This window comes from Dicentrarchus labrax, unplaced genomic scaffold (genome assembly GCF_905237075.1).
Source record: "Dicentrarchus labrax unplaced genomic scaffold, dlabrax2021, whole genome shotgun sequence".
Classification (NCBI taxonomy): domain Eukaryota; kingdom Metazoa; phylum Chordata; class Actinopteri; family Moronidae; genus Dicentrarchus; species Dicentrarchus labrax.
This window is the reverse complement of record NW_026136719.1, coordinates 30693924-30720331: the sequence shown is the minus strand read 5'-3', so window position 1 is coordinate 30720331 and position 26408 is coordinate 30693924. Positions and strand designations below refer to the sequence as shown.

Sequence of the window (26408 nt, the reverse complement as noted above, 5' to 3'; positions counted from 1 at the left end):
GGACACTTACTCAGATGTATACTCAGCTTTAATGTATTTACTTGAATGCTAATTAAGCTAACTAAGCTAGTAGGTATTAAGAGAGTGAGAGGCTAATGATCTAACACTGGAGAGTTCAGATTTGTCTGAATCTGCTAGAAAGTTTGAGTTTCACAGTTTGGTCGAGTTGTTTTCTGCTCACAAGGAGTGATAAATCAAAACTAGCGACCATTCCAGATAATAAAGTTTTATCTGTACACATTGGTTCAGATTTTATAGACGCATCGTCATCACAGAAATGGATTTTCATTTTTGTGTAGAACAGAAGGGAGACTGAGGAATCAAACAAAACAACTGAGCAGGCCAGCTCTCAAAAATCTACGGCTCCGAATTTGTCTCATCAGTAACTCGCAGTGCCAGCCAGGTGCCTCATCTGTTTCTCATGCAAATGTGCAACGCGTCTTGACCCACATAGAGGCAATCTGCACAGGATAATGGATGAGTTTTTGTCACAGAGAGACAAAGCAGCACATGTGGTTAATTGAGTAGAATCCGTACGGACGGTACTGTTTACTGTATGTGTGTGAAAGGGAAGAGGAGGACAGATGCTTTCATTCATAATAAATGCAGGTCACTTTACAGGACTGGCGAACAATTCGAAGAAATGTTCCCACATAAGTGGGCTCCTGGCTGACATCATCACCTATTGCACGCATATGTGGGGGTGTGTGTGTGTGTGTGTGTGAAATGTTTCCTTCTGTTAATGCTATCAAAGCCTCTGTCTAAGACTATGTTAACACAGAGCTGCTTAAATCTGAAAATGCTGAAAATACATGTCTTTAGTAAGGATATCTGATTGGACTGATAGGTGACAGTGATGAGAGGGTAAATAAGATCCTAGCCCTTTGGTGTCATGACCTTCATTATTATTTTAATGTCAGTAAGACAAAATAAATCATTGTTGACTTTGGGAAGGAAAGAAAAAAATTCTGCTCTAGTTTCCATCAGCGGGTCATCTGTCGAAATTGTGGGCAGTTTTAAATTTCTGGGTCAACACATTAAAGACACACTCACATGGTCCCTCAACACCAAGGGCATCCTCAAGAAGGCACAGCAGAGGCTGTACTTTTACCGATTTCACCATCGAGTGTGTGCTGGCACGCTGCATCACAGTGTGGTTCGGCAGCCTGACGGCACAGGACTGTATAAAACATAAACAGGATAGTAAAGCAGCTAAAACCATTGACACACAATTACCACAACTCCAGGACATTTACAACACTGGCCACAAAGAGAAAGCCCTGTTCTCTCTTCTTCTGTGTGAGAAATGTTACCGGCCCATCAAACCTCACACCACCTGTCCCAGTAACAGCTTTTTTCCACAGGCGGTCTGGCTGCCGAATAGTTGACGCTCCCACATGCACTGTAAATAGTATGTATGCATTGTTATGTGCTTATGTGGATTGTGTTACTCTTATGTAAGGTACTCTTAAATGTTATGGTATGGATGGTCTGTATTTATTTATGTACACAAAGGATGAGAGTGGCTGTAAGTAAGCTTGGTTTGAACTTCTCTCTCAAACTCTCTCTTTTTTCATTTTGTTACGCAAGTATTTGTGCTGCAAATAGTCATAATGGAGGGCAACAGAGTGAGAATAAAATATAGCTCAACTTTTGCTGTCATCCAGCAAGATGCTTTGGATCCACATGTTTTTGTTCCAACCAATCACTGGTTAAATAAGCTGAGCCTGGAATGAAAGCCTGCAGCCACACGGCCATGTATGGAATAGTTTGCACATGCCTGACCTATACTTTGTTTTCATAGTGATCTCAAGATATTAATGTTTTCATTAAAATATATTTAGTGAATGAACATAAAATAGTGATTTGATCAGCTTAGTTATGGCGGAGAGGGTAAGAACTACCATTGCACCACCCTCAAATGTGTCTGAGCAGGTATTTTTCAAAAATGTGTGAACAGGTCCACATGCAACACATACATTGTCAAGCGAAAAAAAACACTTGCACTTTTCCAAGCCTGAGCAAAGGGTGTAATGCAGCTTATATTCATTTCAGATGCTTGTGGCTATGCCAGCTGCTACTGCAGGCCGACCTTACCTTGAACTGCTCGATGTATTTTCTTGCCCTTAGAGATCCACTGTCTCTCTCTCTCTCTCTCTCTCTCTCTCTCTCTCTCTCTCTCTCTCTCTCTCTCTCTCTCTCTCACACACATTCACTTTAATTGCTTTCTATACTCACACACACATGCACTCTAAAGTGTGTCCAGGTCAAGTAGGATGGAAAGGACTGTGAAACATGCTGGAAAGTAATTTGGGAGTTTGGGAGTCCTGCCCGCTTGATGTTGCGATTGTTGCTGCCTGACCTGACTCTACATAACTGATGGTATTGGAGTGTTAGCAGTCTGTGGAGAAGATGTTGTTTAACACAAAGGAAACTGGTTGTAAAAATCTCACGTGGTTTCCTCACTCAATGTGCTGTTGGGGAAATGTGGTATCAGTGTTAGCCTGAGGTTATAGCGTCTGGGGGCTTTATTATCAAGTTCTTCTCACTCCTTCGCTCTCTCTGTCTCTTTCACACACACCCTTAGAATGCTTATTATCACCACTCTTACGTATGCAGTGAGACCGTTGCCTCATGGAGTTCATTTCAGACATGTGCTCACAGCTTGACGTCAGTTCCAGATCCACAAACCCTCGAACAAAAGTTCCCTGCATTTTCCGAATGATGTTCCAACGTGTTCCCCACGCTGCTCCCCACCCCCACCCCATCTTATTCTTTTCCTGTGTGCATGTGTGTTTTTATAGACAAGAGGTCACCAGTAGTCATCTCTTTTCTTTCCCTCCCTCTGGCTGCTCCAGTTATCTACAGCCTATCCAGTTGCTCGCAGACCTGCTGTGGCTCAGTCTTTGTTTGCTTTCCTCTGCATACTTAGTTGCTGATTTGTTGAGGAACATTACTTTTCATTTTGAAGTCTGTGTTGGAGATGAGGTTAGGCAGAGGTTGGCTCTGGAAGACATAAAACAGAGAGAAAACGAAGCAAGGCCAATGCTCGACGGACCCTTGCTAGGATTCTTCAAGTACCACATCGGAGAGATGGGAGTTATTCAAAGACCCATAAAGAGGAAATGGTAACAGAGAGAAACAGAGGGAAGAGGATCGGTGCCTTCTGAGAAGTGAACTAGCTTTCAAGGGAATGAGCAATGTGTGAACTTGTTAACCAGGCCTATTCTCTTTGACCTTAATTTAAACTGAGGATTAGCCATCTCATCAGAGTTCTTGGTGAAAAGCCAATGCTTGTTTTGCCTCGAGCAAACTCAAAAGAAGGATTGGGAAGAAAATCAGCTGCTCATTCCCTCAGAGAAAGCTTTAGCATATTTCCTTTTGGCAAGGAACTTGAAGCGATTAAAAAGCTAATTTATTTGGACTGACTTCAAGAAAAGAAAAACACACCGCATTTACATTTATTGCCGTAATGGATTTGGATCAGTTCTATAGCTCAACCCAGGAGCATGCTGTTTATCTACCTGGATTCAGCTCATCAAAGGCTCCAAGAAGTTATTGATAATCTCCGTCTTCTCAGGCAATGGTGCTTCGTAAGAGAGTTAAGCTGAGCAAGCTAGAACATCATTTGGGCCTCTCACAAGATAACCCAGCTGAAGGGAGATGGAGCAGTAATATAATGTGTGGGACAGAAAGGTCTAATGCCACGCCAGAGGGTGGTACAGGGGAGGTTTCTCTGCTTGGAAGATCCGGTACGTGTTCCGGTTCAGGCATTCTACCCTGGTGGCCTTGTCGACAGTGTGTTTCCATGGCAGCCGGGCTGTTATTAGCTGGGCTGCTGGCACTGACTCAGGCCTGGTGCGTCAACGCCATACATGAGAATCTGCTGTGGTTCTCTCAGCTCACGGTAGGAGTTGTGATACTGTTTTTAATTTGAACCTTTGATTACCCAGCACATTCTAGACAAGCCCTCGCTCTCAGCAGTAGCCTGTGGGGAGAGTTCCAAGGGGATCAGTTGGTAACACAGTGCAATAAAAACTGTCACACCCCTCAGTGGTCCAATCTCAGCTCACTGTGTGAGTGTGTGTGTATGTACATAATTTACATAAAATGCCTAGTGCCATAACTATTATTATTTTATTTATTTATTTATTTATTATTTTAACACGTGGCACATTTGTCATCATTGACATGTCAGTGATAATCAGTGACTCATGATGTTAGTTGTCCAATTGCAGGGTTGGTGGTTCTGTCCCCAGATTCTTCTTGTCCTGTCCACATGTCACAGTGTATTAATGTATTCAAAGAGCATGAGAATATGAGAATATACATGGAGCTATGCTGGGACTTTACTGAGGACACTAAACTTAAAAGGGGCACACTGTCCCACCCTAATTGGTGTAACAAAATCAGAGAGTCAGGGTGACGTCGGCACAGTCTATGCATGCCCTCACCATCCTGGCAAGAAGTCTAATTAAGCAAGTTAAGTACCTCTGTATTTGAATGTCACTAAATGTTGGATTTGTCTTTTTTAATGTAATAGCTTAGGTTATGGAAATCAAATGGAAGACAGTAGGGCTCTTAGTCATTTCGTCGGTCAGTTGTTAAGGTTTTAGTGGACTAAGACATTTTTTGTCCATTTAGTCATTTTTTATGGTCTTTTAATGAGGGATGAACTATTAATCATAAGTCTTTACTGGAAGAAGATCACATAAATGGCATTGTGATAACACTCAGAAATACACTTTAGTTTTTAATAGGCAGATGTTGAGATGCGTAAGAATGACCTCATTCATCTGTGGAGAGACAATAATAGTGGAGAATCAGTTTGACAGACTTTGTTAAATCACTTAACCAATATGTCAACATATACCACTATTGTTTAAGAACTTCTTTTTAGTGAAGCATCTTTAAAAACCATTTACAAACTGAATAGGATAAATAAACGATCGACTTAATATTCTGCAGCTGGTTGTTCGCCGTTCTGTTTTTACCCCCCAGTGGAACTGGCAAGCAGGAAATCTCCTGGGAAGACATCCTCCAGCACACGCCACACACACACACACACACACACACACACACACACACACACACATTGTGGTACCTGTCTTATTGTTGCTGTTGAGGATTACCAGTGTATTAGCTGCTTTGCCTCTATGCTCCATGTTTCTGTCATGTCTTGCCAAGATATCTGTTTTCCATATTATAGGAACAGAAGTGCTTGGTTTCATACAACCAAATTCCCCTTTTTCCTTTCAGGAAGTGGAGCGGGAGATCTCCTTTCGGACAGAGTGTGGACTGTACTACTCCTACTTCAAGCAAATGTTACAGGCCCCATCCATACAGGAAGGTAAACACTTTATTTATGGTGATTCTGCCTTTTGGCCTTTTGCTAAATGTATCGAGTATCAGCCAGTCCTTCTATGTCATCTCTAATATTGAGTTTGAGTCTAATTGACTGTGTGCTAAACCTCTCATCCAAAGTGTAAGGAATGGATTAAAAAGTGTGTTTAATATGAGCTGTGTGCATTAATGAAAGAACTGAAGCAGACGTTTAAGTTACTTTACCTGGTAACTAATTACTTTTATAAGCAGTAATTGTTAAAGTAATTAAATTACTTTTGAAGAAAGTAACCATAAACTGTAACTAATTTCACATTTTCAGTAACTTTCCCAACACTGGTTCTAGATGCTGTCAGTGTTTTAGTTTAACTTTAGCAGCTCTGTCTGTCTCTTTAATAGATTTGGAGAAGTTTACATCCCTGCATCTCGAGTCAGTGTAACCTGAGAAAGCGTTACATTTGCCAAACACATGTACTTGTTCGTCCTCATCCTGAAAGCCCTTTTTTTTAACACTGAAAGTGAAAAAAGTATGTAAGCCAAGCAGCTACACAGGTTAAGATAGAATATAGCAGTCTGATCTTATAATACAAAGACTACCTACAGTAGCTCTACACTGCAACATAAGAACAGTGCTTTTATTTACTCTTCTAAGTAACATGGATCATTAACTAGTGAGGAGACTTTTTGCTTGAGACATGCAGCTTTTGTCTTGCTGTGGTACATTTAAACCCTTTTAACAGGATTCTAATAAAGAGTCAGCCAGAGATGGTGTTTTCAACAAACTGATGGTGGTGGTATCAGGTGTATCAAAATCTACATCACCTACATTTAAAATATGTTGTAATAGAAAAGTAGATGAGAAGAAATCACTTTTTCCCCTACAAGGTAAGCTAGATCAAACCCCAACAGGGAAGAAAAGACACCTGTTGTATGACTCACTTTTGATTCAGACCTCTAGGTGTGAGTCTGAAGAGAAAACTTTCTCTTTGGAGTAAGAGGGTATTTAAATTGTCTGCTTCTCGGAGATGTGACGTTAAGGACAACGGGTGATTGGCCTCTCTGAAATCCACTGCCACAGAGTTATGCCTCGTCCTGGGTCTGGTTAAAGCTTGTGTGCTCTGCTAGCCTGGTTTTAAGTCCTTTTCTACAAATGCTGAACCACATCTTATCATTTAAAAAGAGAGTATACATTGCTTGTGGAACTGTTATTATTGTCAACTGTATATGTGGCAGCCTGTAACAAACAGTGGACAGGCAGTTAGGGTCACAATTGTTCATACCTGGATAGAGACACCAGATGGCTGTCTTTGTCCACCCTTACAAGAGAAAGAAACATTTCCCCCTCCATTTTACAACCAGACCAAACAAATCACTGTGGTTTCTCATGACGCACAGTCTGGTCTAAGGGAAATTAGTCTAATTATTTTGTTCCCATTATCATGTAAAATCCCTAGTTGGAAACAGTCCTAATTTTCCACTAAGGCAAATAATTGAGCTTTAGACTAATCAGTTGAGGAACTGGCTGACCTCCCTTTCTATCTCACTTCTTTTCCTGTCGCAGCAGAAAGGCTTGATACGAAGAAATTACAGTAGTTCAAGTATTAAGGGTAAGGGAGGGAGGATGGAGTTAAAGCATAATGGAAGAAATGAGAAGATTGCCGTGGAAAAGGAAAAAAGTGAGGTGGCAGAAAGGGAGCAAGGATGGAGGGGAAAGATGAAAGGAATAAGGGCAGAAGGGAAGGAAAAATTAGCTAAGATAGGTAAGAGGAATCAAAGTGAGGGAGGAAAGAAGGACAGAGAGAAAAGGGAGATTAAAAATGAATGAATGAACTGGAGTGGATCGTGTACGTGTGGGTGGTAATGTGTACTTCTGTTTATTGAAAACAGCGCTGGTTTTTATGGTCTTACATGGATCAAGTCCACAGCAGAGATCAGGCTGACACATCCCAACCTGCAGCACAAACTTGGCTCTCTGCTTGTGGTTTGGTGTCACACTTTATTTCAGTCAAACTAAATACATAATAATAGTGCTACACCCTGTGTGTGTGTGTGTGTGTGTGTGTGTGTGTGTGTGTGTGTGTGTGTGTGTGTGTGTGTGTGTGTGTGTGTGTGTGTGTGTGTGTGTGTGTGTGTGTGTGTGTGTGTGTGTCACATAATGTCAGTATCAGTCTTTTTGGATGACATGATATTGCTATTGTTTAAGGATAATTGTGGTTTATCACAACTTGGGTCTTATCTTTGTAGTTTTTGCTGTAATAATCCCCTTGAACTGAGTAGTAATTGCTGAGATAGAGGACTACAGTGACACTAAGCTAAATGGAAGTCAGACAGGCCAAAAGGAAGTGTGAACCTATTATGACGTCACCCTTTGAGCACTGTTTTGAAGCCTCGACTTTGGCATTACCTGCGTTCATTGGCTGCGCTTGGTTTCAACACTTTCTCATATTACAGATAAATATTATACTAAAATGAACGGTACTCCAATCAGGATTTTTGAGGCCAGTCCCCGTTCACTAGAAGCAACCCAGTACCGATCACTGGGTCTATTTAAAGCCTTGTGTTTATAGTCTAGCCTTATTTATTTATCATTTACTATTCTAAACAACATTATATATTAAGTATTAAAATTCATGAATTGTTAAATTATGAATTGACAACTGCGTATTTATTGGCAGGCAACATGTTCAACATAACACAGCTTAAACCACAGCCTGTTGTTGGTTATTGGGAGCAGCTTAGAGCGTAAAAGTGTTTCCACAGAATGACAGTGCAACTGTGGAGGTTATGTCTCTATTTCGATTGTGAATGAATAAAACACCATAATATGGTGAATAATTTAAGTAGAATTAAAATGGTGAAAAAAGAAATTAACTAATACTCACGTGCACTTGCTTTTTCCCTCATCTTTCCCCAAACACACACACACACACACACACACACACACACACACTTCTATCTCACACACACCGACCGCTCTGCCTCTCTCTGCCACTCTCCATATGCAGGCTGTATGTGTCTGTGCCGGAACTTTGTTGGTCAGCAGTAAGTTTTATAAAGTCGCCCAAGAAACACAAGTTGATGTTTTGAATTCCATCCACGATTCAGTTTTTCCGTGCACTAAAGAGTAGGCTTGTTAATGATGTTTCCTATTAAAAACAAAACTGTTGCTTTACCTGCTCTGTCCACCAGATAACAGCTCTCTCTCTGTTTCTCTGCAAAATACTAAAACAAGTCCCTGATCGTAAATATACTGGTGGTCCGCCCAAGCAAATCGATGTGTCAATCAATCAGAGTACCCTTACCTAAAATATGGCGCAAAAAGGTTTTAGGTGAAAAATAGACAATGCAGTAATATAATCTTGATTCATATTTGATCAGCACTGCTTATTTTGACAGTTTGAGTTTAATTTTACTAAATACACATTATGCTGTATGCAAAAGACGCAAAAACAGTATGATGATCAAATGATGATCAGATTATTTATAATTTTAGCATTAACCTTATTGTACAATGATGAATTCTGAAATTATAACCACCAGTTGACAATTGACACATCCAGAATGTGGAAACACATTATCATTCATTTGGACTTGTGTTTGTGGCATCCTGGCAAAAAAAGGGAAAATGTCTGACTTTTTAGCTGTTAAATGCTTCATTATGTTCACCACCTTGTTACTAACTTTGTCTGCTGTTTGGTGCCGGGCAAGTGATGCAAAGCCCAGCTGCCTTGCTACAATAATAATAATGATAATTGGGAAATTGTTTAGCAAAGGCAGTATGCCACCCAGATGTTGACACTTTATTTACTGGTTGGTGTATTTAACAGGGACTGTGCAAATTAATAGATGTTCCTGTAAATGTGCCAGAGTTACCTAAGAGCCTATTTTTCATCTGTAGTCCCTGGACGGATGTTACGAAGTCTGAAATAGAATATAATATTTAAATGACAGAGTTATTGAGATTATTTATAAGCATGCAGAAAAAGAACACCGAAGAACATTAATGTTAATAAAAACATAATTCAGGACACCATTAGACTACATTGTCAGGTACTGTTTAATACTTGCAGCACAGAGGCTCTTAATACTAGACATGCAAAACAATGAAATGAGGGGTATTAATAATAATAGGAATATGGACTAAATATGACAGTGTGCTGCATTATTAGACACTAACTGATCAGAAGCACAGACCTAAAAGCACTACAGTATGCTGAATACATAAATCAGTCTGAAACAATAAAAGCTGAACGAGATACGTGCAGGTACATCTCCTCTCATGATCAATCTAGTTAGTATATGACGACCTAAACAACAGCCACACTCAGTGCATGCCATTTGCTCCTCTGCTTTTTCCCTTCAAAGGTTAATGTTTTAATTCATACATTTTTTAAATATTAGTTAATAGGACACTTTTAATATCTGGTAATATAAAACACTGTAGGAGACCTTGACATATTAACATGAATTATTGGTGTTCTGGAGAAAAAGCAGCACAGCAGTAGTTTTTTTAAATCCAGCCAAGGAGGTGATGTTGTGAGGGCTTCCAAGGTTGAATGCACTGATGGGTTCAGACATCCATTGTGCTTTCAGCAATTAAGGAATTCAATTCAAGCAGTACAGTCCATGGTTTTAGTGGCTGACAGAAAATTCAAACACCTTTATTGTTCTTTAATAGCACCATACACTTTATCAGTCTGAAAATGTCACCATTTCTCCACAGTGACACAAAGTGTGTGTTTGTTTGTGTGTGTGTGTTCCCAGGGCTCTCAGATTTGATCCATGACAACTTGACAGAATCCAAGAGGACCATTAATCTCCTACAACGAATGAATATCTACCAAGAGGTCTTTCTCAGTGTTCTCTACAGATTGTTACCCATACAGGTAACACATCACTCAGCTGTCAGCCATTTACAATAGACTTATAAAACACAGAAGATTAGAGTATTGCCACCATCACAAATGATTGACTCTCTCTTTGACTTTTCTTGTCATTTTGTCTCATGAAATAAAGCATTCTTGTGAAAAATTGAATTATTTAAAATAAATCTTTATTTTTCTTTTGTCATTATTATTAACCAAGTTATTCTTAATGTTAGTGATATTAGCAGACTGACAGGCATTTAGGTGCTGTGACGTTCGGCATTTTGGTCTTTTTAGCTGACATGACTTGGCACACTTGCAGTTGTCACACTGGAGGAAAAGGTTTCTGTATTGGAATATCAATTAACTGAGAAACAGCTACTTCCTCAGCGATCTCACTGTGAGACTGACAAGAATGCCAGGAAGTGAAATATCAGACCAAACGTTGAAAATGCCACAGTGTTTCTGAGTGCCCGAGTCAGTCGCTGTCACTGTAGTCAACTCTGTGTGTTCATTTACAACGTCTAATGAACTAATGTGTTGTGTGTGTGTGTGTGTGTGTGTGTGTGTGCGTGTGCGTGTGTGTGTGTGCGTGCGTTGTCCAGTCATATCTGGAGCCAGTGTATTTCTACATTTACACAGTGTTCTCGCTCCAAGCGGTGTATGTGATTGCTCTGTACCTCACAGCATGGCTTCTGTCTGGTTCCTGGCTGGCTGGTGTTCTCACTGGAATCTGGTACATCCTCAACAGGTAGGTAATAACTGTGTGCTCGTGTGTGCGTGAGACAGTGAAAGGGGGAAAGTGCTAGGCCACTTTGACATGTGAAATTGCAATAACATTTATAGACTCAGACGCATGTCTCAGTGTGAGCTTAAGGGTTTATTTCATTATTTTGGATGATATCCAGGTGAATCCTCACTTAAGCTTGACAAACTATACATTTAGTTTGCAACCATAAAGTCTCACATTTCTGTTTGTTTATATTTCACAAAAATCTAAATAGTAAAATAAACATCTCACATTTTTTACCATGTTTGTGCCTCTGTGAATTGGTTCAGTATCACTCATACCCTTTGACCACCGATAACACTGTGACCACCTGGGCACCCTGGTCTTGTTCTGCAGCCCCAGACCAACAGACTGCTCTGCACTGTGTGTTCTGACCCCTTTCTATCAGAACCAGCATTAACTCTTTCAGCAGTTTGAGCTACAGTAGCTGGTCTGTTGGATCGGACCACACGGGCCAGCCTTCACTACCCACCTGCATCAAAGAGCCTTGGCCACTCATGACCCTGTCTCTGGTTCTGGTTCTGGTTTTGATAGGTACTGACCACTGCAGACCGGGAACACCCCACAAGAAAAAATCGTCTAGCCATCACAATGTGGCTCTTGTCAAAGTCACTGAAATCCTCACGCTGCCCATTCTTCCTGCTTCTAACACATCAGTTTAAGGACAAAATGTTCACTTGCTGCCTGATATATCCCACCCACTGACAGGAGCCATGATAACCAGATAATCAGTGTTATTCACGTCACCTCTCAGTGCTCATAATGTTATGGCTGATTGGTGTATATACCTGCTAAAAATAGGTGATTCACTCATTTCCCCTTGCCAGTTGATGAGTTCATATTGGATTTTTTTGATTTTCTGATCTGTTACATTGGACCTTACAAATGCAGTGGAAAGCAGGGTTAGTGAACAGTAGAGAGCAGCATTTGTTACTTGCCTTGGGCTGCAGGCAGTGCCTCTTCCACTCAGCATTTGTTGCATATTGCACAGTGCTGGTAGTCTTACATAGCCAGACCTATCTGCACAGTGCTGTGTCAGCGCTGGAGGAAGTGCCAGTAACCTGTCTCCTTATTTTCTCTTCCCCTCGAATCAGGAGAAGCTCTCTCACCTCGATGTTTGGCAGTGTGAACAAAACCGCCATTGCACGTTGTTCCCATAGACTGTAAAAATCTATACATGATGTAGAACTTCAACATCAGCATCAAGATGGAAAAGGGGTGCAAATTAGTGTGTCCACCCAATGTCCTGTTTCCATCACTGCTGATTGGGGCTGGAGCCGATAAACACTGCTGACTACTGCAGAGTCATTTGACCTAGGATTGAATGCTGATTGTTGCCTTTGCCACTGAAGACAAAAGCCAGATGTAAGTGGGTGTTAGTGTGTCTTTTGTCCAGTGTAATAGGGGCTTTAGACTAATTCTGACCTTTTTGCAAGTAAACTTCAAGGAGATGTTTGTAAAGGGTGTTAAAAAGACCCTGAGTTGTTTTTCTGTTCATCTCCCTCCACTTTTCAAGTTTTTTTAATCCCACTCAAATCTTTATTGGCAAGAGATTGGCAACATTAAAAGTTCTCTGAGTGTTTGACCACTAGTAACGCTATGGAGAAATGTTTTTACATGTGGGTCCCTGTTGAGTTTATTCTTGTGCTCAAGGGTGGCGTGATTCAAATTCCAGCCAATGGTTTCACACTATTTTACGGATCAACCAGTGGTCAACTTGTTAAGGACTTGATCTATTGTACATGTACTAAATCTGTGGTTTGTCGGTAGTGGTCCGACTGAAAATGAGCAAGTTTCATTTCTGGTAGTAAAATCCAAGAAAGGCAGTCTTCCTCGAAATCACTGGCCAAAAAATATTTACAGCATGTAACTTTCTGTAAAACCACAACTTGTCATTTTTGCAGGATTAAATAAATGAGATAACGTTGTGATTAATCCAATTTAGAGATTGTTGAGCGTGTGATTTTGTTATCTTTGGACGCAGCCAGACTTCCCGCTGTTTCCAGTCTTGCAGACATAAGAATGCTGTCAGCCTTCTCATCTAATTCTTGGCAAAAACAAGGGAAAAGCATATTTCCCAAAATGTTTAACTTTTAACAAACTGGGAATCTAGCGGTGAAGAAGACTCTCCTAGTTGTCTTTAGTTGAGTTAGTGGTGTGTGCTCTTTTTGTGTCTGGCGTGTTTCTGAAAATGTGCTGAAAGTTGAAATGAGTTCAGAAACCCTGCTGGCATTTTCTTCGCTGTCCTTTTGGATCAATATAGAGGCGGGATTTCTGTGGTAACCCCTGTAAACAGTAAGATGGAGGGTCACAGAGTGGAGTTTTACAACTTCAGAAAACTTGCACAAAGCTCTGCCCTGATCAAAAAGAAAACAGTTTGAAGCAAACTCACTGAAACCTTGTGTAATTACAATGTATATTTGTTAAGATAAATTACATTGTTAACTTTTCTATCACAATACCTATCAGTGAATGATCTTTATATCTTATTAAACTGATTCCTCTTGTTGTTTTGCCCCTCAACACATACTACAGGAAGATGCAAACAGACAGAGGAAAAGTTACTCAGTGTGTTTCCTATTGTTTAGCCCAAAGTCTGAGTTAAACATTATGATATTATTTTTTAAATCAATTGATTATTGATTTCCATTGTCCACCTATCTCTCTCCATCCCTCCTTCTCTCCTTCCTCTCTTCCCTTTCAGGGTAGATACCACTCGTGTGGAGTTCACCATCTCCCTCAGAGAGAACTGGTCGTTGCCCTTCCTGGCGCTGCAGGTTACGGCTATCACCTGTTACCTCAGGCCACAGCTCACTGTCTTACAGCAGGTACACACACACACACACACACACACACACACACACTCTCTCTCTCTCTCTCTCTCTCTCTCTCTCTCTCTCTCTCTCTCTCTCTCTCTCTCTCTCTCTCTCTCTGCTTTATTGAGATGACGTTATGAATCAAACATGTTGCCAAAGCACACAATACATGTACAATACAATAGTACAAATAAACTCTCTCTCTCTCTCACTCAAACACACACACACACTCTAAATCAAATCTACTGACCGTCCTCAGCACACATTGGTTGAGCTTGACTTTGCACACGCAACACAGCTGCTCAATTGCCAACCGTCTCTAAAAGAGCTAACAGCACAGCAGGAGTGAGTAGTCAATATATGCCATTAGTGTCAGGTCAAGTATCTAATCCTAGTGTGTGTGTGCGCGTGTGTGTTTGTGTGTTTCCCTCCTCAGAAGGTGATGGTGTGGTTGATGTACGTGACGACGTTCTGTTTCTGTCTGACATGGCAGTTCAACCAGTTCATCCTACTTGTTCAGGCTCTTATCATATACACCCTGGACTGTGTCGACTTCCTAACAACTACACAGGTATGGCTTCAAGAAGGACCAGATACTTGAAGGGTCAGTTCCATGGATGGTATTGTAAGAAATGGATTCCAGACTCCAAAGTGGTACCTTTACAGTTGGATGGAAATTGCTCACAGAGTACATAAGCCATGCTTTTCTAGCTTCTGGATGTATTTCCACATTGCATTGGTCCACACATCGCACTAGTGCTTCTCCCTGTGGCCCTACCTGTGTAGCCACTGTCGGTCTGTAGGCTTCTTTAGGATCTGAGAAAGTTATACAAATTAAGATAACTGTCATGGATTAAACATTTGTCATACAAAGAGTAATAACTGACCTTATTTGCAGTTTGAGGTATCCTGTCAACAGTTTTATAGATGCCTTTAATAATGGTGGTCATGGTCAGTTCACCCAAATTACAAAAAAAAGCAGCATTTCCTAACTTAGGCTACCTCTAGTGATATCTAGCCAAGCAGATAGTTTTTATTTTTATTGCTTTGGATTATGCTTTCAATCTGTTCAACCAACTAATTGATCATACTGTAATGGAGGTGGCTTAAACTGGAAGTGGGCAGGACTGATCAGAAGTTGTTCATTTAAACCTGACATGGACATTCGTTTATCAGACGTTTCTATATTTATTCGAAAAATATTTACAGAACAGCCTCAGAATTTAGCACAAGAGAAAGAAAACTTACTTACAGTTAATGACACATTTCACTGTGATGATACTCGTAAGAAGTACATTATCTGTGCCAGATACACATTTCAGCTGAGTAATTGCTCTAATTGTATTCCACTTGAAAGTAGCCTAATAGTTAGCCTACGTTATTAGCATTGCACTGATTCCCACCAGATTTTACTTTTCAGGCATGTTATTTCAACACCCAATCTTTGTTTGTCCCACATTCTACAAAGGAAGGGGTCTAGCTACTCGTCTTCCTTTCATGGGTCCAGCTGTGGTGACTGCAAATTACCAGACTGTCATTACTCATTGCAATAAGTGGCTTTAGTCCTGTAACCTCAGCACCCAGTCACAACTTCTTCTCTCTTGAAAAAACGTATTTTTGCCACTGTTGGCAGGTCTTTGTACACAATAAAGTTGTCATGTGAAATACATGATAGTGGCTGATACCAAACAAGCAATGGCTCATGTTTGCCTTCATTTTAAGGGAATACATACACTTTCAGAACAACATTTCGGGCCTACAGGTAGTGGTGGTCAGTACTCAGGTGTTCAGTGGCATGTTCCTGTACGGGATGACATCATCATACTTCACCTGCCCAAATTGTCTACAGCACTGTTTGTGTGTTTCTCTAGGTGACTACCTTGTACCTTGTTCAAGTAAGCGGTCTGCTGAGTGTGTGGCTCCTCCAGTTCTGTAACTCCATGATACTGGGATCACTCGTCCTGAGCTTCATCGTAGCCGCACTCTTCATCAGACACTGCCAGGTCTGTGTGTGTGTGTGTGTGTGTGTGTGTGTGTGCGCGCAGAGAATAAAAGTGAGAGTTTGAGATGTATAACAGTTAGTATATCAGAGTCTCACAAAAAAGATTCAGACAGTTGTGGTAGCTTGTTTATAAAACACAGATGGAAGATTAACCTGCACTTTGGTTGACGGGAAGAGGCCTGTGCTGCAGTGAGTTTTTGCAGAACATAATTACAATTTGTATGCTGCAGACACATTTTCCTGTCAGGTCTAAATGTAATTTAGTTAAATCAGATCTTATCACAGCAACAATTACAGAAACATTTAATGTGACAGGATGGAAGTGGAATGGAGAGAAAGACGGGGGAAGGTTGAGAATCAGAAATAGGAGAGAGATTTAATTTCTGGCTTTAAATAGTTTGTGCACAGTAACTAAATGCCATCATTGTGAAATATTTCATTTAAAACAGACATGTATAATTCAGGATTTTCACTCCTGTCCCATCTCTCTCTCACAAAAATACTCCTGTCCTGTTCCAATGTCAGGAGAATGATTCCCATCCCGTCCCGTTCCCATGGTGTGTTTTTTTTAGGCATTGTTGACATTTGAATTTTGTAGCTGCACCATGTGTTATGTATACACAATCTGCATAGTCTTACACTGGTCAGGTGGCTGCAACCAGCCACCAAGTGGCTGTTTTCTTCATATTAGAGCTACATATGCATATATATATATATATATATATATATATATATATATATATATATATATATAAAGTGATTGTATATCCTCTCAGGCCAAAATATTAAAAAATCTTATAAGAAAATAGAGGGCAGCATATCAACTCTTCATATACCACAGTTTAGCAATGCAGACAAGCACATTATCACATCAGGGGGAAAATCAGGTAAGCAAACTTTTTTATCTTTCACTGGTTTAAATTAAAAGTGTCTTAGACAGCAATATTATATCATCTGTATCTTATTCATTTTAATGGCCAAAATTAAACTTTTGGCTGCTGTCTGGCCAGTGTGCAAGCTGGTGTCTGTACTCAGCCAAGATCCTTTGTGAGATAAAAGAAGCATCACTCTGCAAAATGACTCTGATATCAAGAGTGGATGGTGGGTTTTTATAATTCTTAAGAGTAGAAAGAAAGCGTTGCACACTCTGGCTCCATATGGATTTCTCTTTTATTCAGATGACAACATTTTAGCCCTCCAGCTTTCTTCAGTATCAGCAATCATGGTGAATCGAATAGTGTTCCCTCTTGGAAAATAAAACCACAAAGTAACCTTTTGGGAGGCTGAGAGGAAGTGACAGGAGGGAACACTATTGGACTGATGGACCTCATGGACATAATATAGAGTGTGACTTGAGGTGTTTTGTGTTTTGCACCTCTATTTATAAGATATTTAGATAAAGCTGTTTATGGTGTTCATCTCTAGCTGATGTTATATATATGAATATATTTAACAAAAAAGAATTGTATGTATAATTTGAATCTCTGTATGTGATATGAGACATGTGCCTGGTCATTAAGTTTGAAGTAATTTGATTGGCTTTATCTCCTGCCACTAATTAAAATTCTGAATTCCTGAAGGGAATTTTCTCACCCTAATGGTGGAGCATGATGATCTAATAACCATAAGATGTGAAACTAGGGTGTGGCCAGTATAACATGCCTTTGTCTTACTATTATTTCTGATCTTGAAGAAGGCAGAAGGGCCAAAACATGATCATCTGAATAAAAGAGAAATGCATATGGAGCCAGAGTGTGCAACCCCTTTTTTCCTACTCTCAAGTCTGCTTCCAGTGAACAGCACCTCACTACAACCCTTGGTGTGTTCCTTTTATATATATTGTTGATCAACAAAAACAACACTGGCAAATGTTCTCTGCTGAAATTGGGGAAAAAAAAGTGACATTGCGTCACCTCAGTCAAGCTTTCCTTAAAAGTAATTATCATCTGAAAGTATTGTGAGTGTGTGTGCAAATGAAGCTATGTGTCAAATTTCTAAATGTAACGGTACATTGAGAATATAACAGATTTCATTGCCTGATCTCTTGTTGTGTGATCATGCAGTCTGGTTTGAAGACAGGAAACCTGCTGGTTCGTCTGGGCAAACTGCTTCTCCACAGCGCCATGGTTCTCCTCCTCACCTTCACCATCAACTACCTGGCCAAGGTGCTCCTCTTCTTCGTCCTTCCCCTTCCACATCCTTCCTTTCTCATGCTCTCCTCCCTGATTATATCTGCTTACCTCCTTTCCTTATCTTCTCCTTCCCCTTTCTGCCAATCCCCTTGTGTGTTCACTCCTCTCCTCCCCTATCTCCATCACCTCACCTTTCCATATCTCCTCGCCTGACTGCTCTGCATTCTTATTTTCTCTTTTTGTTCTCTCATCGCTCTCCCTCCCCTCCTCTCCCTCTGCTCTCCCCTTTCCTGTCTTACTGCTGCTTCACCCACCCTGGTCTTACCCCTGTTTTGCCATACTCTACCACCTCCCTTCACTGATGCCATCCTCTTCTCCTTCTTCTCCTCATGTATCTAAAACTCTTATGTATGATGTAACCATATGATCTCAGAATGCTGATCTTCAGCCTTGACAAGATGACCTTATCTCTCTCTGTGTGTGTGTGTGTGTGTGTGTGTGTGTGTGTGTGTGTGTGTGTGTGTGTGTGTGTGTGTGTGTGTGTGTGTGTGTGTGTGTGTGATTGTGTGTGATTGTGTGTGATTGTGTGTGATTGTGATTGTGTGTGTGTGATTGTGATTGTGTGTGTGTGATTGTGTGTTTACAGAAAGCACTTCAGCTCAGATCAGACGAACACATCTTTAAATTCATCAAGTCAAAGTTTGCCCTGGGGCCGACGAGGTATGACCACACATATATGTACACACTCAAACATAGATTTACATGCTTCTGTTGTTGAACACGGTCTCACACCACCAAACCAGATTTCGACACATGGGCGTGCTCGCACACAATAGTGCATACACAAAGTCTGCGCAGTCCGTACCTGTACTCACCTCTTGATTTGATCCAGCGTGACTGTGTTATTCACTAAGCACCAGTATTGTAGCACCTGGAGCGTTAGTGTGTGTGAATAATAGATGGCGGGGTTACACCAGCAGGCCTCCCATCGATCAGGTACTTTGTGTGTGTTGAGTGGCTCAGCCACTGGATAGCTGCTCCGGGGTGGCAGATAACACGGCTCACAAGCCAACGCCACACAACTGGCCCTTCAATTATTCAGGAGGCTGTGGAAAATGCAGTGCTTACTCTACACTCTATCTCTGCCTCTGCCCTTGTTCCCGTGTCTCTAACTCGCTAAGATTTCTTCTCTCCAAGTGTTCCTTATTTTTATCCCTTAAGTTTTGTTCTGTGTTTTGTGATAACTCAATTCTCAGTTCAATTACTTATCGGCACGGCTGTTTATCAGAAGCACTATTGCCATTGTAATGCGCAAAACGAAAAAACAAAACATGTTTATTGTGTGCGCTCATGCCGTGTTGAGAAAATACATTCAGTTCATTTTTAAAACATTTTCTATTAAGATAAATACAAATATATATAACTAATAATGTACAAAATGTTCACGTATAAATATGGATTTTTGCAGCTTTCTTTGGTTCATGAAGTTGTTCTTCTTTATACCTGGATAACTAACCTGTCTCGCTTTTAAGGTGGATAATTTAGAAGTCTGCTTAAAAATGATCTTGAGCTGTTGTTGTTAGAACAACAAATCCTCAAACCGGCATTTAGCAGGATCATGACTAAGACCTCTTAATGTTAACCCCATATTTATACACTACCAATTGTAAGTAACAAGGTGCATTTACTCATGTACTCAACTTAAATACATTTTTGTTGTACTTTGGATGGATTTGTTTTCCATATTATTTCTTACTTATACCCTACTACATCTAACAGGCAATTATTGCACTATTTACTCCACTACATTTATGTGACAGATGTACTCACTAGTTACTATATCTCGGTACTGAAAAAAACACGATAAGCCTCTAAAATACAACACACGGCTCCATGTAGAGAACAAACATGAAGTTTACTTGGACAAGGCTTGATTCACTATGAATCTCTTGCCCCTGTTCCTATACTCTGTATTTACTCATAATAAATAATTGTTTAACAGTTGTGCTTGAACCCAATAACACTAGTGACATTTCAGGAACACAAATGAAATCATTATCCATTTGTCTGTTCCCCTAGTTTATGTTAAGAGCTTCCTTAAATACCTATATATAATATGTGCAAATGCCATATTGCATATCCTATTAGCGCTGATCTCAACTCCTGTGGCCTTTCATTATCGTTATAGTTATTATAGTATTATATTTCAGTATAAGTACAATTAGTTAATTAAACTAACTTCATGTAGGATTAACAAATCAATTCTCAAACTGCGTTCAAATGACCAAATTAGTTGGATGAGGATTAACTTAACTTTATTATTTTAGCCTAAAATCAACATGTTTGTATGGATTAGATAAGTCAGATTTGAAGTTCTGGGTAGTTAACATAGTTGCAATCCACAGTAACCTAAGCTTTATCAACAGAAAATCCAAAAGATGGTCCTTGACATATTAATTGATTACATCGCTACCGCAATGAGTGTTAAGCACCAAAGACAAAACGAGACAAAAACCCCAAAATTTGATTTCATTAAAAGTTTCAGCTGCTAACCAGTAGGTCATTTGCCTCCTCCCTGTGTCATCTTCATTTATTTTATGTCCATCTTTTCCTTTCTCTTGTTTTATTTCCCCCCCTTCACCTTCCCCCCTGCAGGGATTTTGATGCCAGTCTGTATCTGTGTGAGGAGGCCTTTGGCCTGCTGCCCCTAGACACACTGGAGCGCCTGGCTGGTACCCTGCTGCTATACCCCTACATCCTCACACTGCCACTGCTCAGTGGCACGTTGGCAGTGGCCGCACTGCAGAACGTGAGGTAGGTGATGTCTCGTCAGAAAATGAGTGAGGGAACGTGGGAAGGGAAGACATTCCTGCTGTCACATGGTCAGTTATGTCGCTGACTATTTCATATAAGTGTCTGTCTGTCATGTATCTTGGACAATGTTGACCGATAGTAACAGCTAACCAGGAAGATTATTAAGCTTCAGTAGGTCTGCACTCTATTGCTGGCTTGCTAGTTGTCAGTGTTAGTGTACAGAAATGAGCTACAATTGGAGATATTTTAAAAAACAGACTACTTGTATATAAATGGGAGCGTTTTATTTTTTTAAGGGGTGTTGTCAAGAAAAAAAAAAACAGAGATCAAACAGTTTGTGCAACTCCCAGAAATCACATAATGCAGATTTAACACATTCTAGGGTTGAAATTATTATGTAAATACTATTTCCCTAATCCAGTGAAGGTGAATTTTAGCTAGACTTCTGAGCACTTTTTGCCATCTACAATCTTCATTATAAACAGCGCTGAAAATTAGAATGTTAATTAAAAAAAATTAAATAACAGAATTCCTCATGTTCTTAACAAGTATTTAGTCTCTATTTGTAACCGTTTGACAACAAAATGATAACTCAGGTTAGCACCTTGTGTCAGCCAGCATTTAGTATTTAATCCTCAAATTTGGCAGAGTTGAACAAGTACGTGTCCTTATTAGGGCAAGTTGGTCAAAGGAGGTATTGAAGTGTAAATGAATGGAGAGTTTCAGCCCTTGCAGAGAGTAAATGGAGTGCCAGCTTAAAAGAGGACATCAGGATGGCTATCAGGAGGCAGAAACTCAGTCACAATGCTAGTCACTGTTCCTATGCCTCCGGCCCACACAACTGCAGGTTTATTAATGGCATTGTTGCTTCATGCTCTGTAAAACAGAATATTCTACCAGCTGCCTCTCAAAGCTTCATTTGCCTGTGGTGCAAGGTGAGGGGCCGCAGTGAACTAATCACATTAGCATATCAACTTGCCCTCTGCTGTTGGAGGGCTGGAATACTAACCTCATAGAACAAAGGGCTATTTGCCAGTTCAGGAATTGATTTAATCCAGTTTACCCCACCTCACGTAGAAGGAAGAGCCAGATTGGATTTGTATTCAAATGGAAGCCAGCGTCCATCTCGTTCGGTGCGGGAGGCAAAAATCGTGGGAGTGACATCATTGCCCTCGGGCCTCTCTCTGTTTCTCTGTGTGCTGACTCCTGCAGACAGAAACGGTCGTGGGTGTGCATCACTGCGTGTCCGCTTGCTCGCAAACAGCTAATGAAATCTGAATAACAGCTACTGAAATCTGAATAATCTGAATAATATCAATTCCACCCACCAACCCTTCTGCCTCTCTTCTCAAGCGTCTGGCTGTAATGTTTTATGTATCACTGTTGTCTTTTGTCTTGTGCCTTTTTTTGTTTCTCGGCAGACCTAAAGGAAGTTCAGCTGAGGAGAGGAAAGGAGCTGGAGAGGTGCGAGTGGTGGCTTTTCGCCCAGACGTGGCCTATAATCTGTTGCATACACTGTTCTTTGGCCTCCTTGCTTTCAGCACTATGAGGTGAGCTCATGCACACGCACATGTAATTGAGGGATCATGTACACGCAGATACCTGGATTCACACAGATTCCCACGTAGCTCCATTGGTTGAATTCTCAGGAAGGGACTCTTCAGATGTACTTTTCCTCTTGATGGCTTGATTGTGTGTGCTTGTGAGCAGATGCTGGAATCCAAGTGCCTCTCAAATGCTTTTCCCCAGGTGTCTGAGTGGTCCACTTTAGCCCTGATCAGCCCTCAACACCAAGTACCATCCCACAATGCCTTAGTCTTTCAAACCGTGACACCACTCACAACAGGAACAGAAGGAATGGTCATAGTTGGACAACAGATAATTAATACTCTGAACTACACTGTATTGCTGACACCCAAAAATTTCAATCCTTTACTGTACTGACTGTGTGCACCAATGCTCTTGTTTGTGCCACACAAGACAACACCAGCAAACAACTGACCAATTTCTAAGCCCTGGCCCCCTTGGTTACTGTTGCTTCATCTGTCAAAATTGGACATATACACGATCAGCCATAACATTGTGACCACCTGTGCAGCCCCAGACCAACAGACTGCTCTGCACTGTGTGTTCTGACCCCTTTCTATCAGAACCAGCATTAACTCTTTCAGCAGTTTGAGCTACAGTAGCTGGTCTGTTGGATCGGACCACACGGGCCAGCCTTCACTCCCCATGTGCATCAATGAGCCTTGGCCACCCATGAGCCTGTCTCCGGTTCTGGTTACGGTTTTGATAGGTACTGACCACTGCAGACCGGGAACACCCCACAAGAGCTGCAGTTCTGGAGATGCTGACCCAGTCGTCTAGCCATCACAATGTGGCTCTTGTCAAAAGTCACTCAAATCCTCACGCTGCTCATTCTTCCTGCTTCTAACACATCAGCTCTAGGACAAAATGTTCACTTGCTGCCTGATATATCCCACCCACTGACAGGAGCCATGATAACCATATAATCAGTGTTATTCACTTCACCTGTCAGTCGTCATAATAACAGATTTGATCATTTGTAGCTAGCTAGTTAAAAAACATTAGCTTCCTTAGTTGGTTGAAACGATGGTCTCTGACTGACTGTGTTAAAATCACAAACTTGTTTTTGTTGTTTGTTGGTTTTGGAAAGACTATAAAATGACACCACCCTCTAAATGCTTTTAGAGTGTCACTTACTACAGCCACATGCACACTGCTTGTCCATGTGGAGAAATCCAAAGCCTGACTGACCTGCTGTGCCTAGTTACAGTTACTCGACTATGATTAGACAATCACTGTTTGGGGTATGGGTTTAACAAGCGTTCATTTGTTGTCACATAACTTCTGTTCATTCTTTATAACACCATTTCTTTGGGTTTTATTAGATTATTATTTATTATTATTAGATATTGCAAAAGAAAGCACCGTTAAGATCCCTATAGGCCAGTTCCAATGACAATTGGGAAGTCTGAAAAAACCTATTTTTGAGTCAGTGGGAATTGTAGGCACCAAAAGCAAAGTAGTTATCCATTGATCCAGAGGCTGTTTTTTGGCAAAGTCACTGCGTGTCTCAGCAAGGCATGCTACTCTATGGATTGTGTCCAAAGGTTTTAACCCACAGCAGATCTCTTTATCCGAAGAGATCCAGGATAATGTCTGTGTTCCAGGGATATAAGAAGCATGTTGTTTGGACATGTTGTGCCTTTCTACTGTCAAAAGCTATAGAGGTAAAAGGAAAAACACTCTTTCTTACTTTTTCTCCATTAGTTTATTTTGACAGTTGAATTTTAAAACTTAAGAACAATAGTATTTACATTACAGAAAAAAAACAAAACAATGCATGGTGCTGTCAGTCTACTGTAAGATATTTGATTTTGTGTATCACTCCTTTACAATTAGCCCCATTAGCCTTCTATACCATATTCTTCTACCATTTTATGTTTCTTCTCTCTCTTTGGTGTCCTGCTGGCACACATAAACACTGGCCTATTTCTCTGGTTGACCTAACTACATCACCCATTGGCAGGTTCCCCCTGTGGAACAACACTACCTCTGAGGCTCCATCTATTAGATTCTAGAGCTGTGGGTTGAGAGCCCAGACACCCATGCTGGCACCCAGGCTTTACCATTGAACAGAAACAACTTTCTTGTGGTCAACTTTCATATCCAGACACTTTTTCTTAATTTTAGTAATGTTTTGGCTCTCTTAGCTGCCAGCGTTTACTGCTGCTGTGACACGATAGCCCTTGACAAATTTGTTCTCATTGGTCACACCAGAACTATAACCAGCAAACAATATCTGCTGTCTGGCTTCAACCTCCACAACAGCTCAATTCTCCATGCATTGCAGGCTCTCCTTTTTGATGTACAATCCATATTCTTTTGCAAAGTTGTTTTTGTCTTGTTTCAGTGTCAAGCATTTGTATGTGTTTAGAGTAACTTAACATGAACTGAAACTGAATATCATGTTTTTGTTGACCTCCAATGCTTGACCTTCAACCCTTGCTATAGCAAAATAGAGGTGTACTCGAGGACCCGACAGCATTGTTGGATGTGGTTACAGGTGCCTTGAAAGTCTTGAAACTTCCACAGAGAGGGCAGCAAATGTTAAATGTGATTAATATCATAGTATTCCATCAGTCATTTATGGTTCAGGGACTGTGATGATGGACTATGATGTTGCTCAATGAATCAATTACAATCAGTCAATAGCCAAAATATGCTAACAGATTCTATTTTAACAAGACAGAAGACAACCTCACAAATATTCAAAATATTTAAAGGATATTATCAGTTGTAAATAGAACAATACGTACGTACATGGCTGGTTTTATAGGAGGTGTTTATCATGACAAACCTTATTAATCCCACGTGACCTCTCAGCAAAGTAGAATCTTGCTTTTATCTTTTTATGTATTGAGTATATGACATTAGCACAGATTACTGCGGTGGTTAGCACTGTCACCTCACAGCAAGAAGGTCCTGGGTTCAATTCCCTGCTGGGGACAAGCAGTTTCAACTATTCCTGTACTACTACTAATACTAATACAACTGAGAGTTGTGGAATTTTGTAGTAATCAATGAATACTTTTAGACTTTATCTAATGTTTAGATGGACAATTCAAGTTGTATCACCTGAATGTTTTCAGTTTCGGGCTTCACAAACCCAGACCTACACAATGTCGATAGTTGGTTCACGACAAACGTACCATACGAAGTGGTATACAGTATTGCATTTGCATATTGCCTTATTTTAATGGCTCTGTAGTGTCACACAACTTGACTAATATACCACGTACCTTGCGTTTTTCCCCATTTCTCATCTATAATCTTAAGCACACCAGCCCTCCCAGACCCAACTTTCATCTGTAATTGTCAAGTGGTGTTCGTTGCTAGCATCATCAGTAGATTTTGCGGGATGAGCGCATTTCAAGCTGCAAACACAGGCTGCCATGCCTGACATCCGTGATTCATTATTGTGAAAGTATAATTGCCTTTAACTTTGGGCTCTTTGTGAGGACTGTCAAGAGAATTGCAGAGTTTACAATTGGAATCATCACTTCTTTTCCCTGTATTAAAAGAAACCTGCAATTACTCAGTCAAAAAGAAAAGGGGAATATTCTTGTATCTGGTTTATTCATAGGAACATGGAGATGCCGGTTTTCAGAGGTTCACATTAGTAGCTTAATTTGAATAAGATTTTGAGTGCAGTAGAGCCAGTAGCTAGGTTACCCTGTGCATGTAAATGTTGCACATTGTGTTCTTAAAGTAAGAGTATATCTGATGGGCAGGATTTGGAATGGAATGCGATATATGATACATTTAATATGTATAGTTCCTACAATGCATCCCTGTTACAGCCAGGAATTAAAGTATTGATTGAATTCACACAAAAGCAGAAGAATCTGAAAGCTTTTAACACAGCAGCAGCCAGGTAGTGCAGAAACTGACACATTTGATTTCAGCACTTTCTCTAAAATGCTGATGAAGAGCGAGAGGCCAAAAGTGCAGAGAGCCATTCGTTTCTGTCAGACAGCTCCTTTGCATTAAAAACGTATTGAGATTTATTTCTGTGAGGCTGCCTCCCTCTCCCCCCCCTCTCTCTCTCTCTCTCTCTCT

General features: G+C 40.6%; 1 protein-coding gene across 5 annotated transcripts in view; it reads left to right on the top strand.

Annotated features, from left to right (window-relative positions):
* The window catches only part of dpy19l3 (dpy-19 like C-mannosyltransferase 3), a 58838-nt gene that overhangs the window by 7274 nt on the left and 25156 nt on the right, over nt 1-26408 (top strand). For 3 of the 5 annotated variants that reach the window (XM_051380627.1, XM_051380626.1, XM_051380628.1), the window contains exons 4-13: nt 5260-5350; nt 10108-10229; nt 10814-10959; nt 13703-13826; nt 14251-14385; nt 15686-15817; nt 17880-17981; nt 18595-18668; nt 20604-20762; nt 22184-22312. In XM_051380627.1, the coding sequence (XP_051236587.1) occupies nt 5260-5350; nt 10108-10229; nt 10814-10959; nt 13703-13826; nt 14251-14385; nt 15686-15817; nt 17880-17981; nt 18595-18668; nt 20604-20762; nt 22184-22312 (1214 nt within the window). Of the gene's footprint in view, nt 1-2898; nt 3908-5259; nt 5351-10107; nt 10230-10813; nt 10960-13702; nt 13827-14250; nt 14386-15685; nt 15818-17879; nt 17982-18594; nt 18669-20603; nt 20763-22183; nt 22313-26408 lie in introns of those variants that run through there. The other 2 variants (XM_051380624.1, XM_051380629.1) reach the window with 1 other exon arrangement.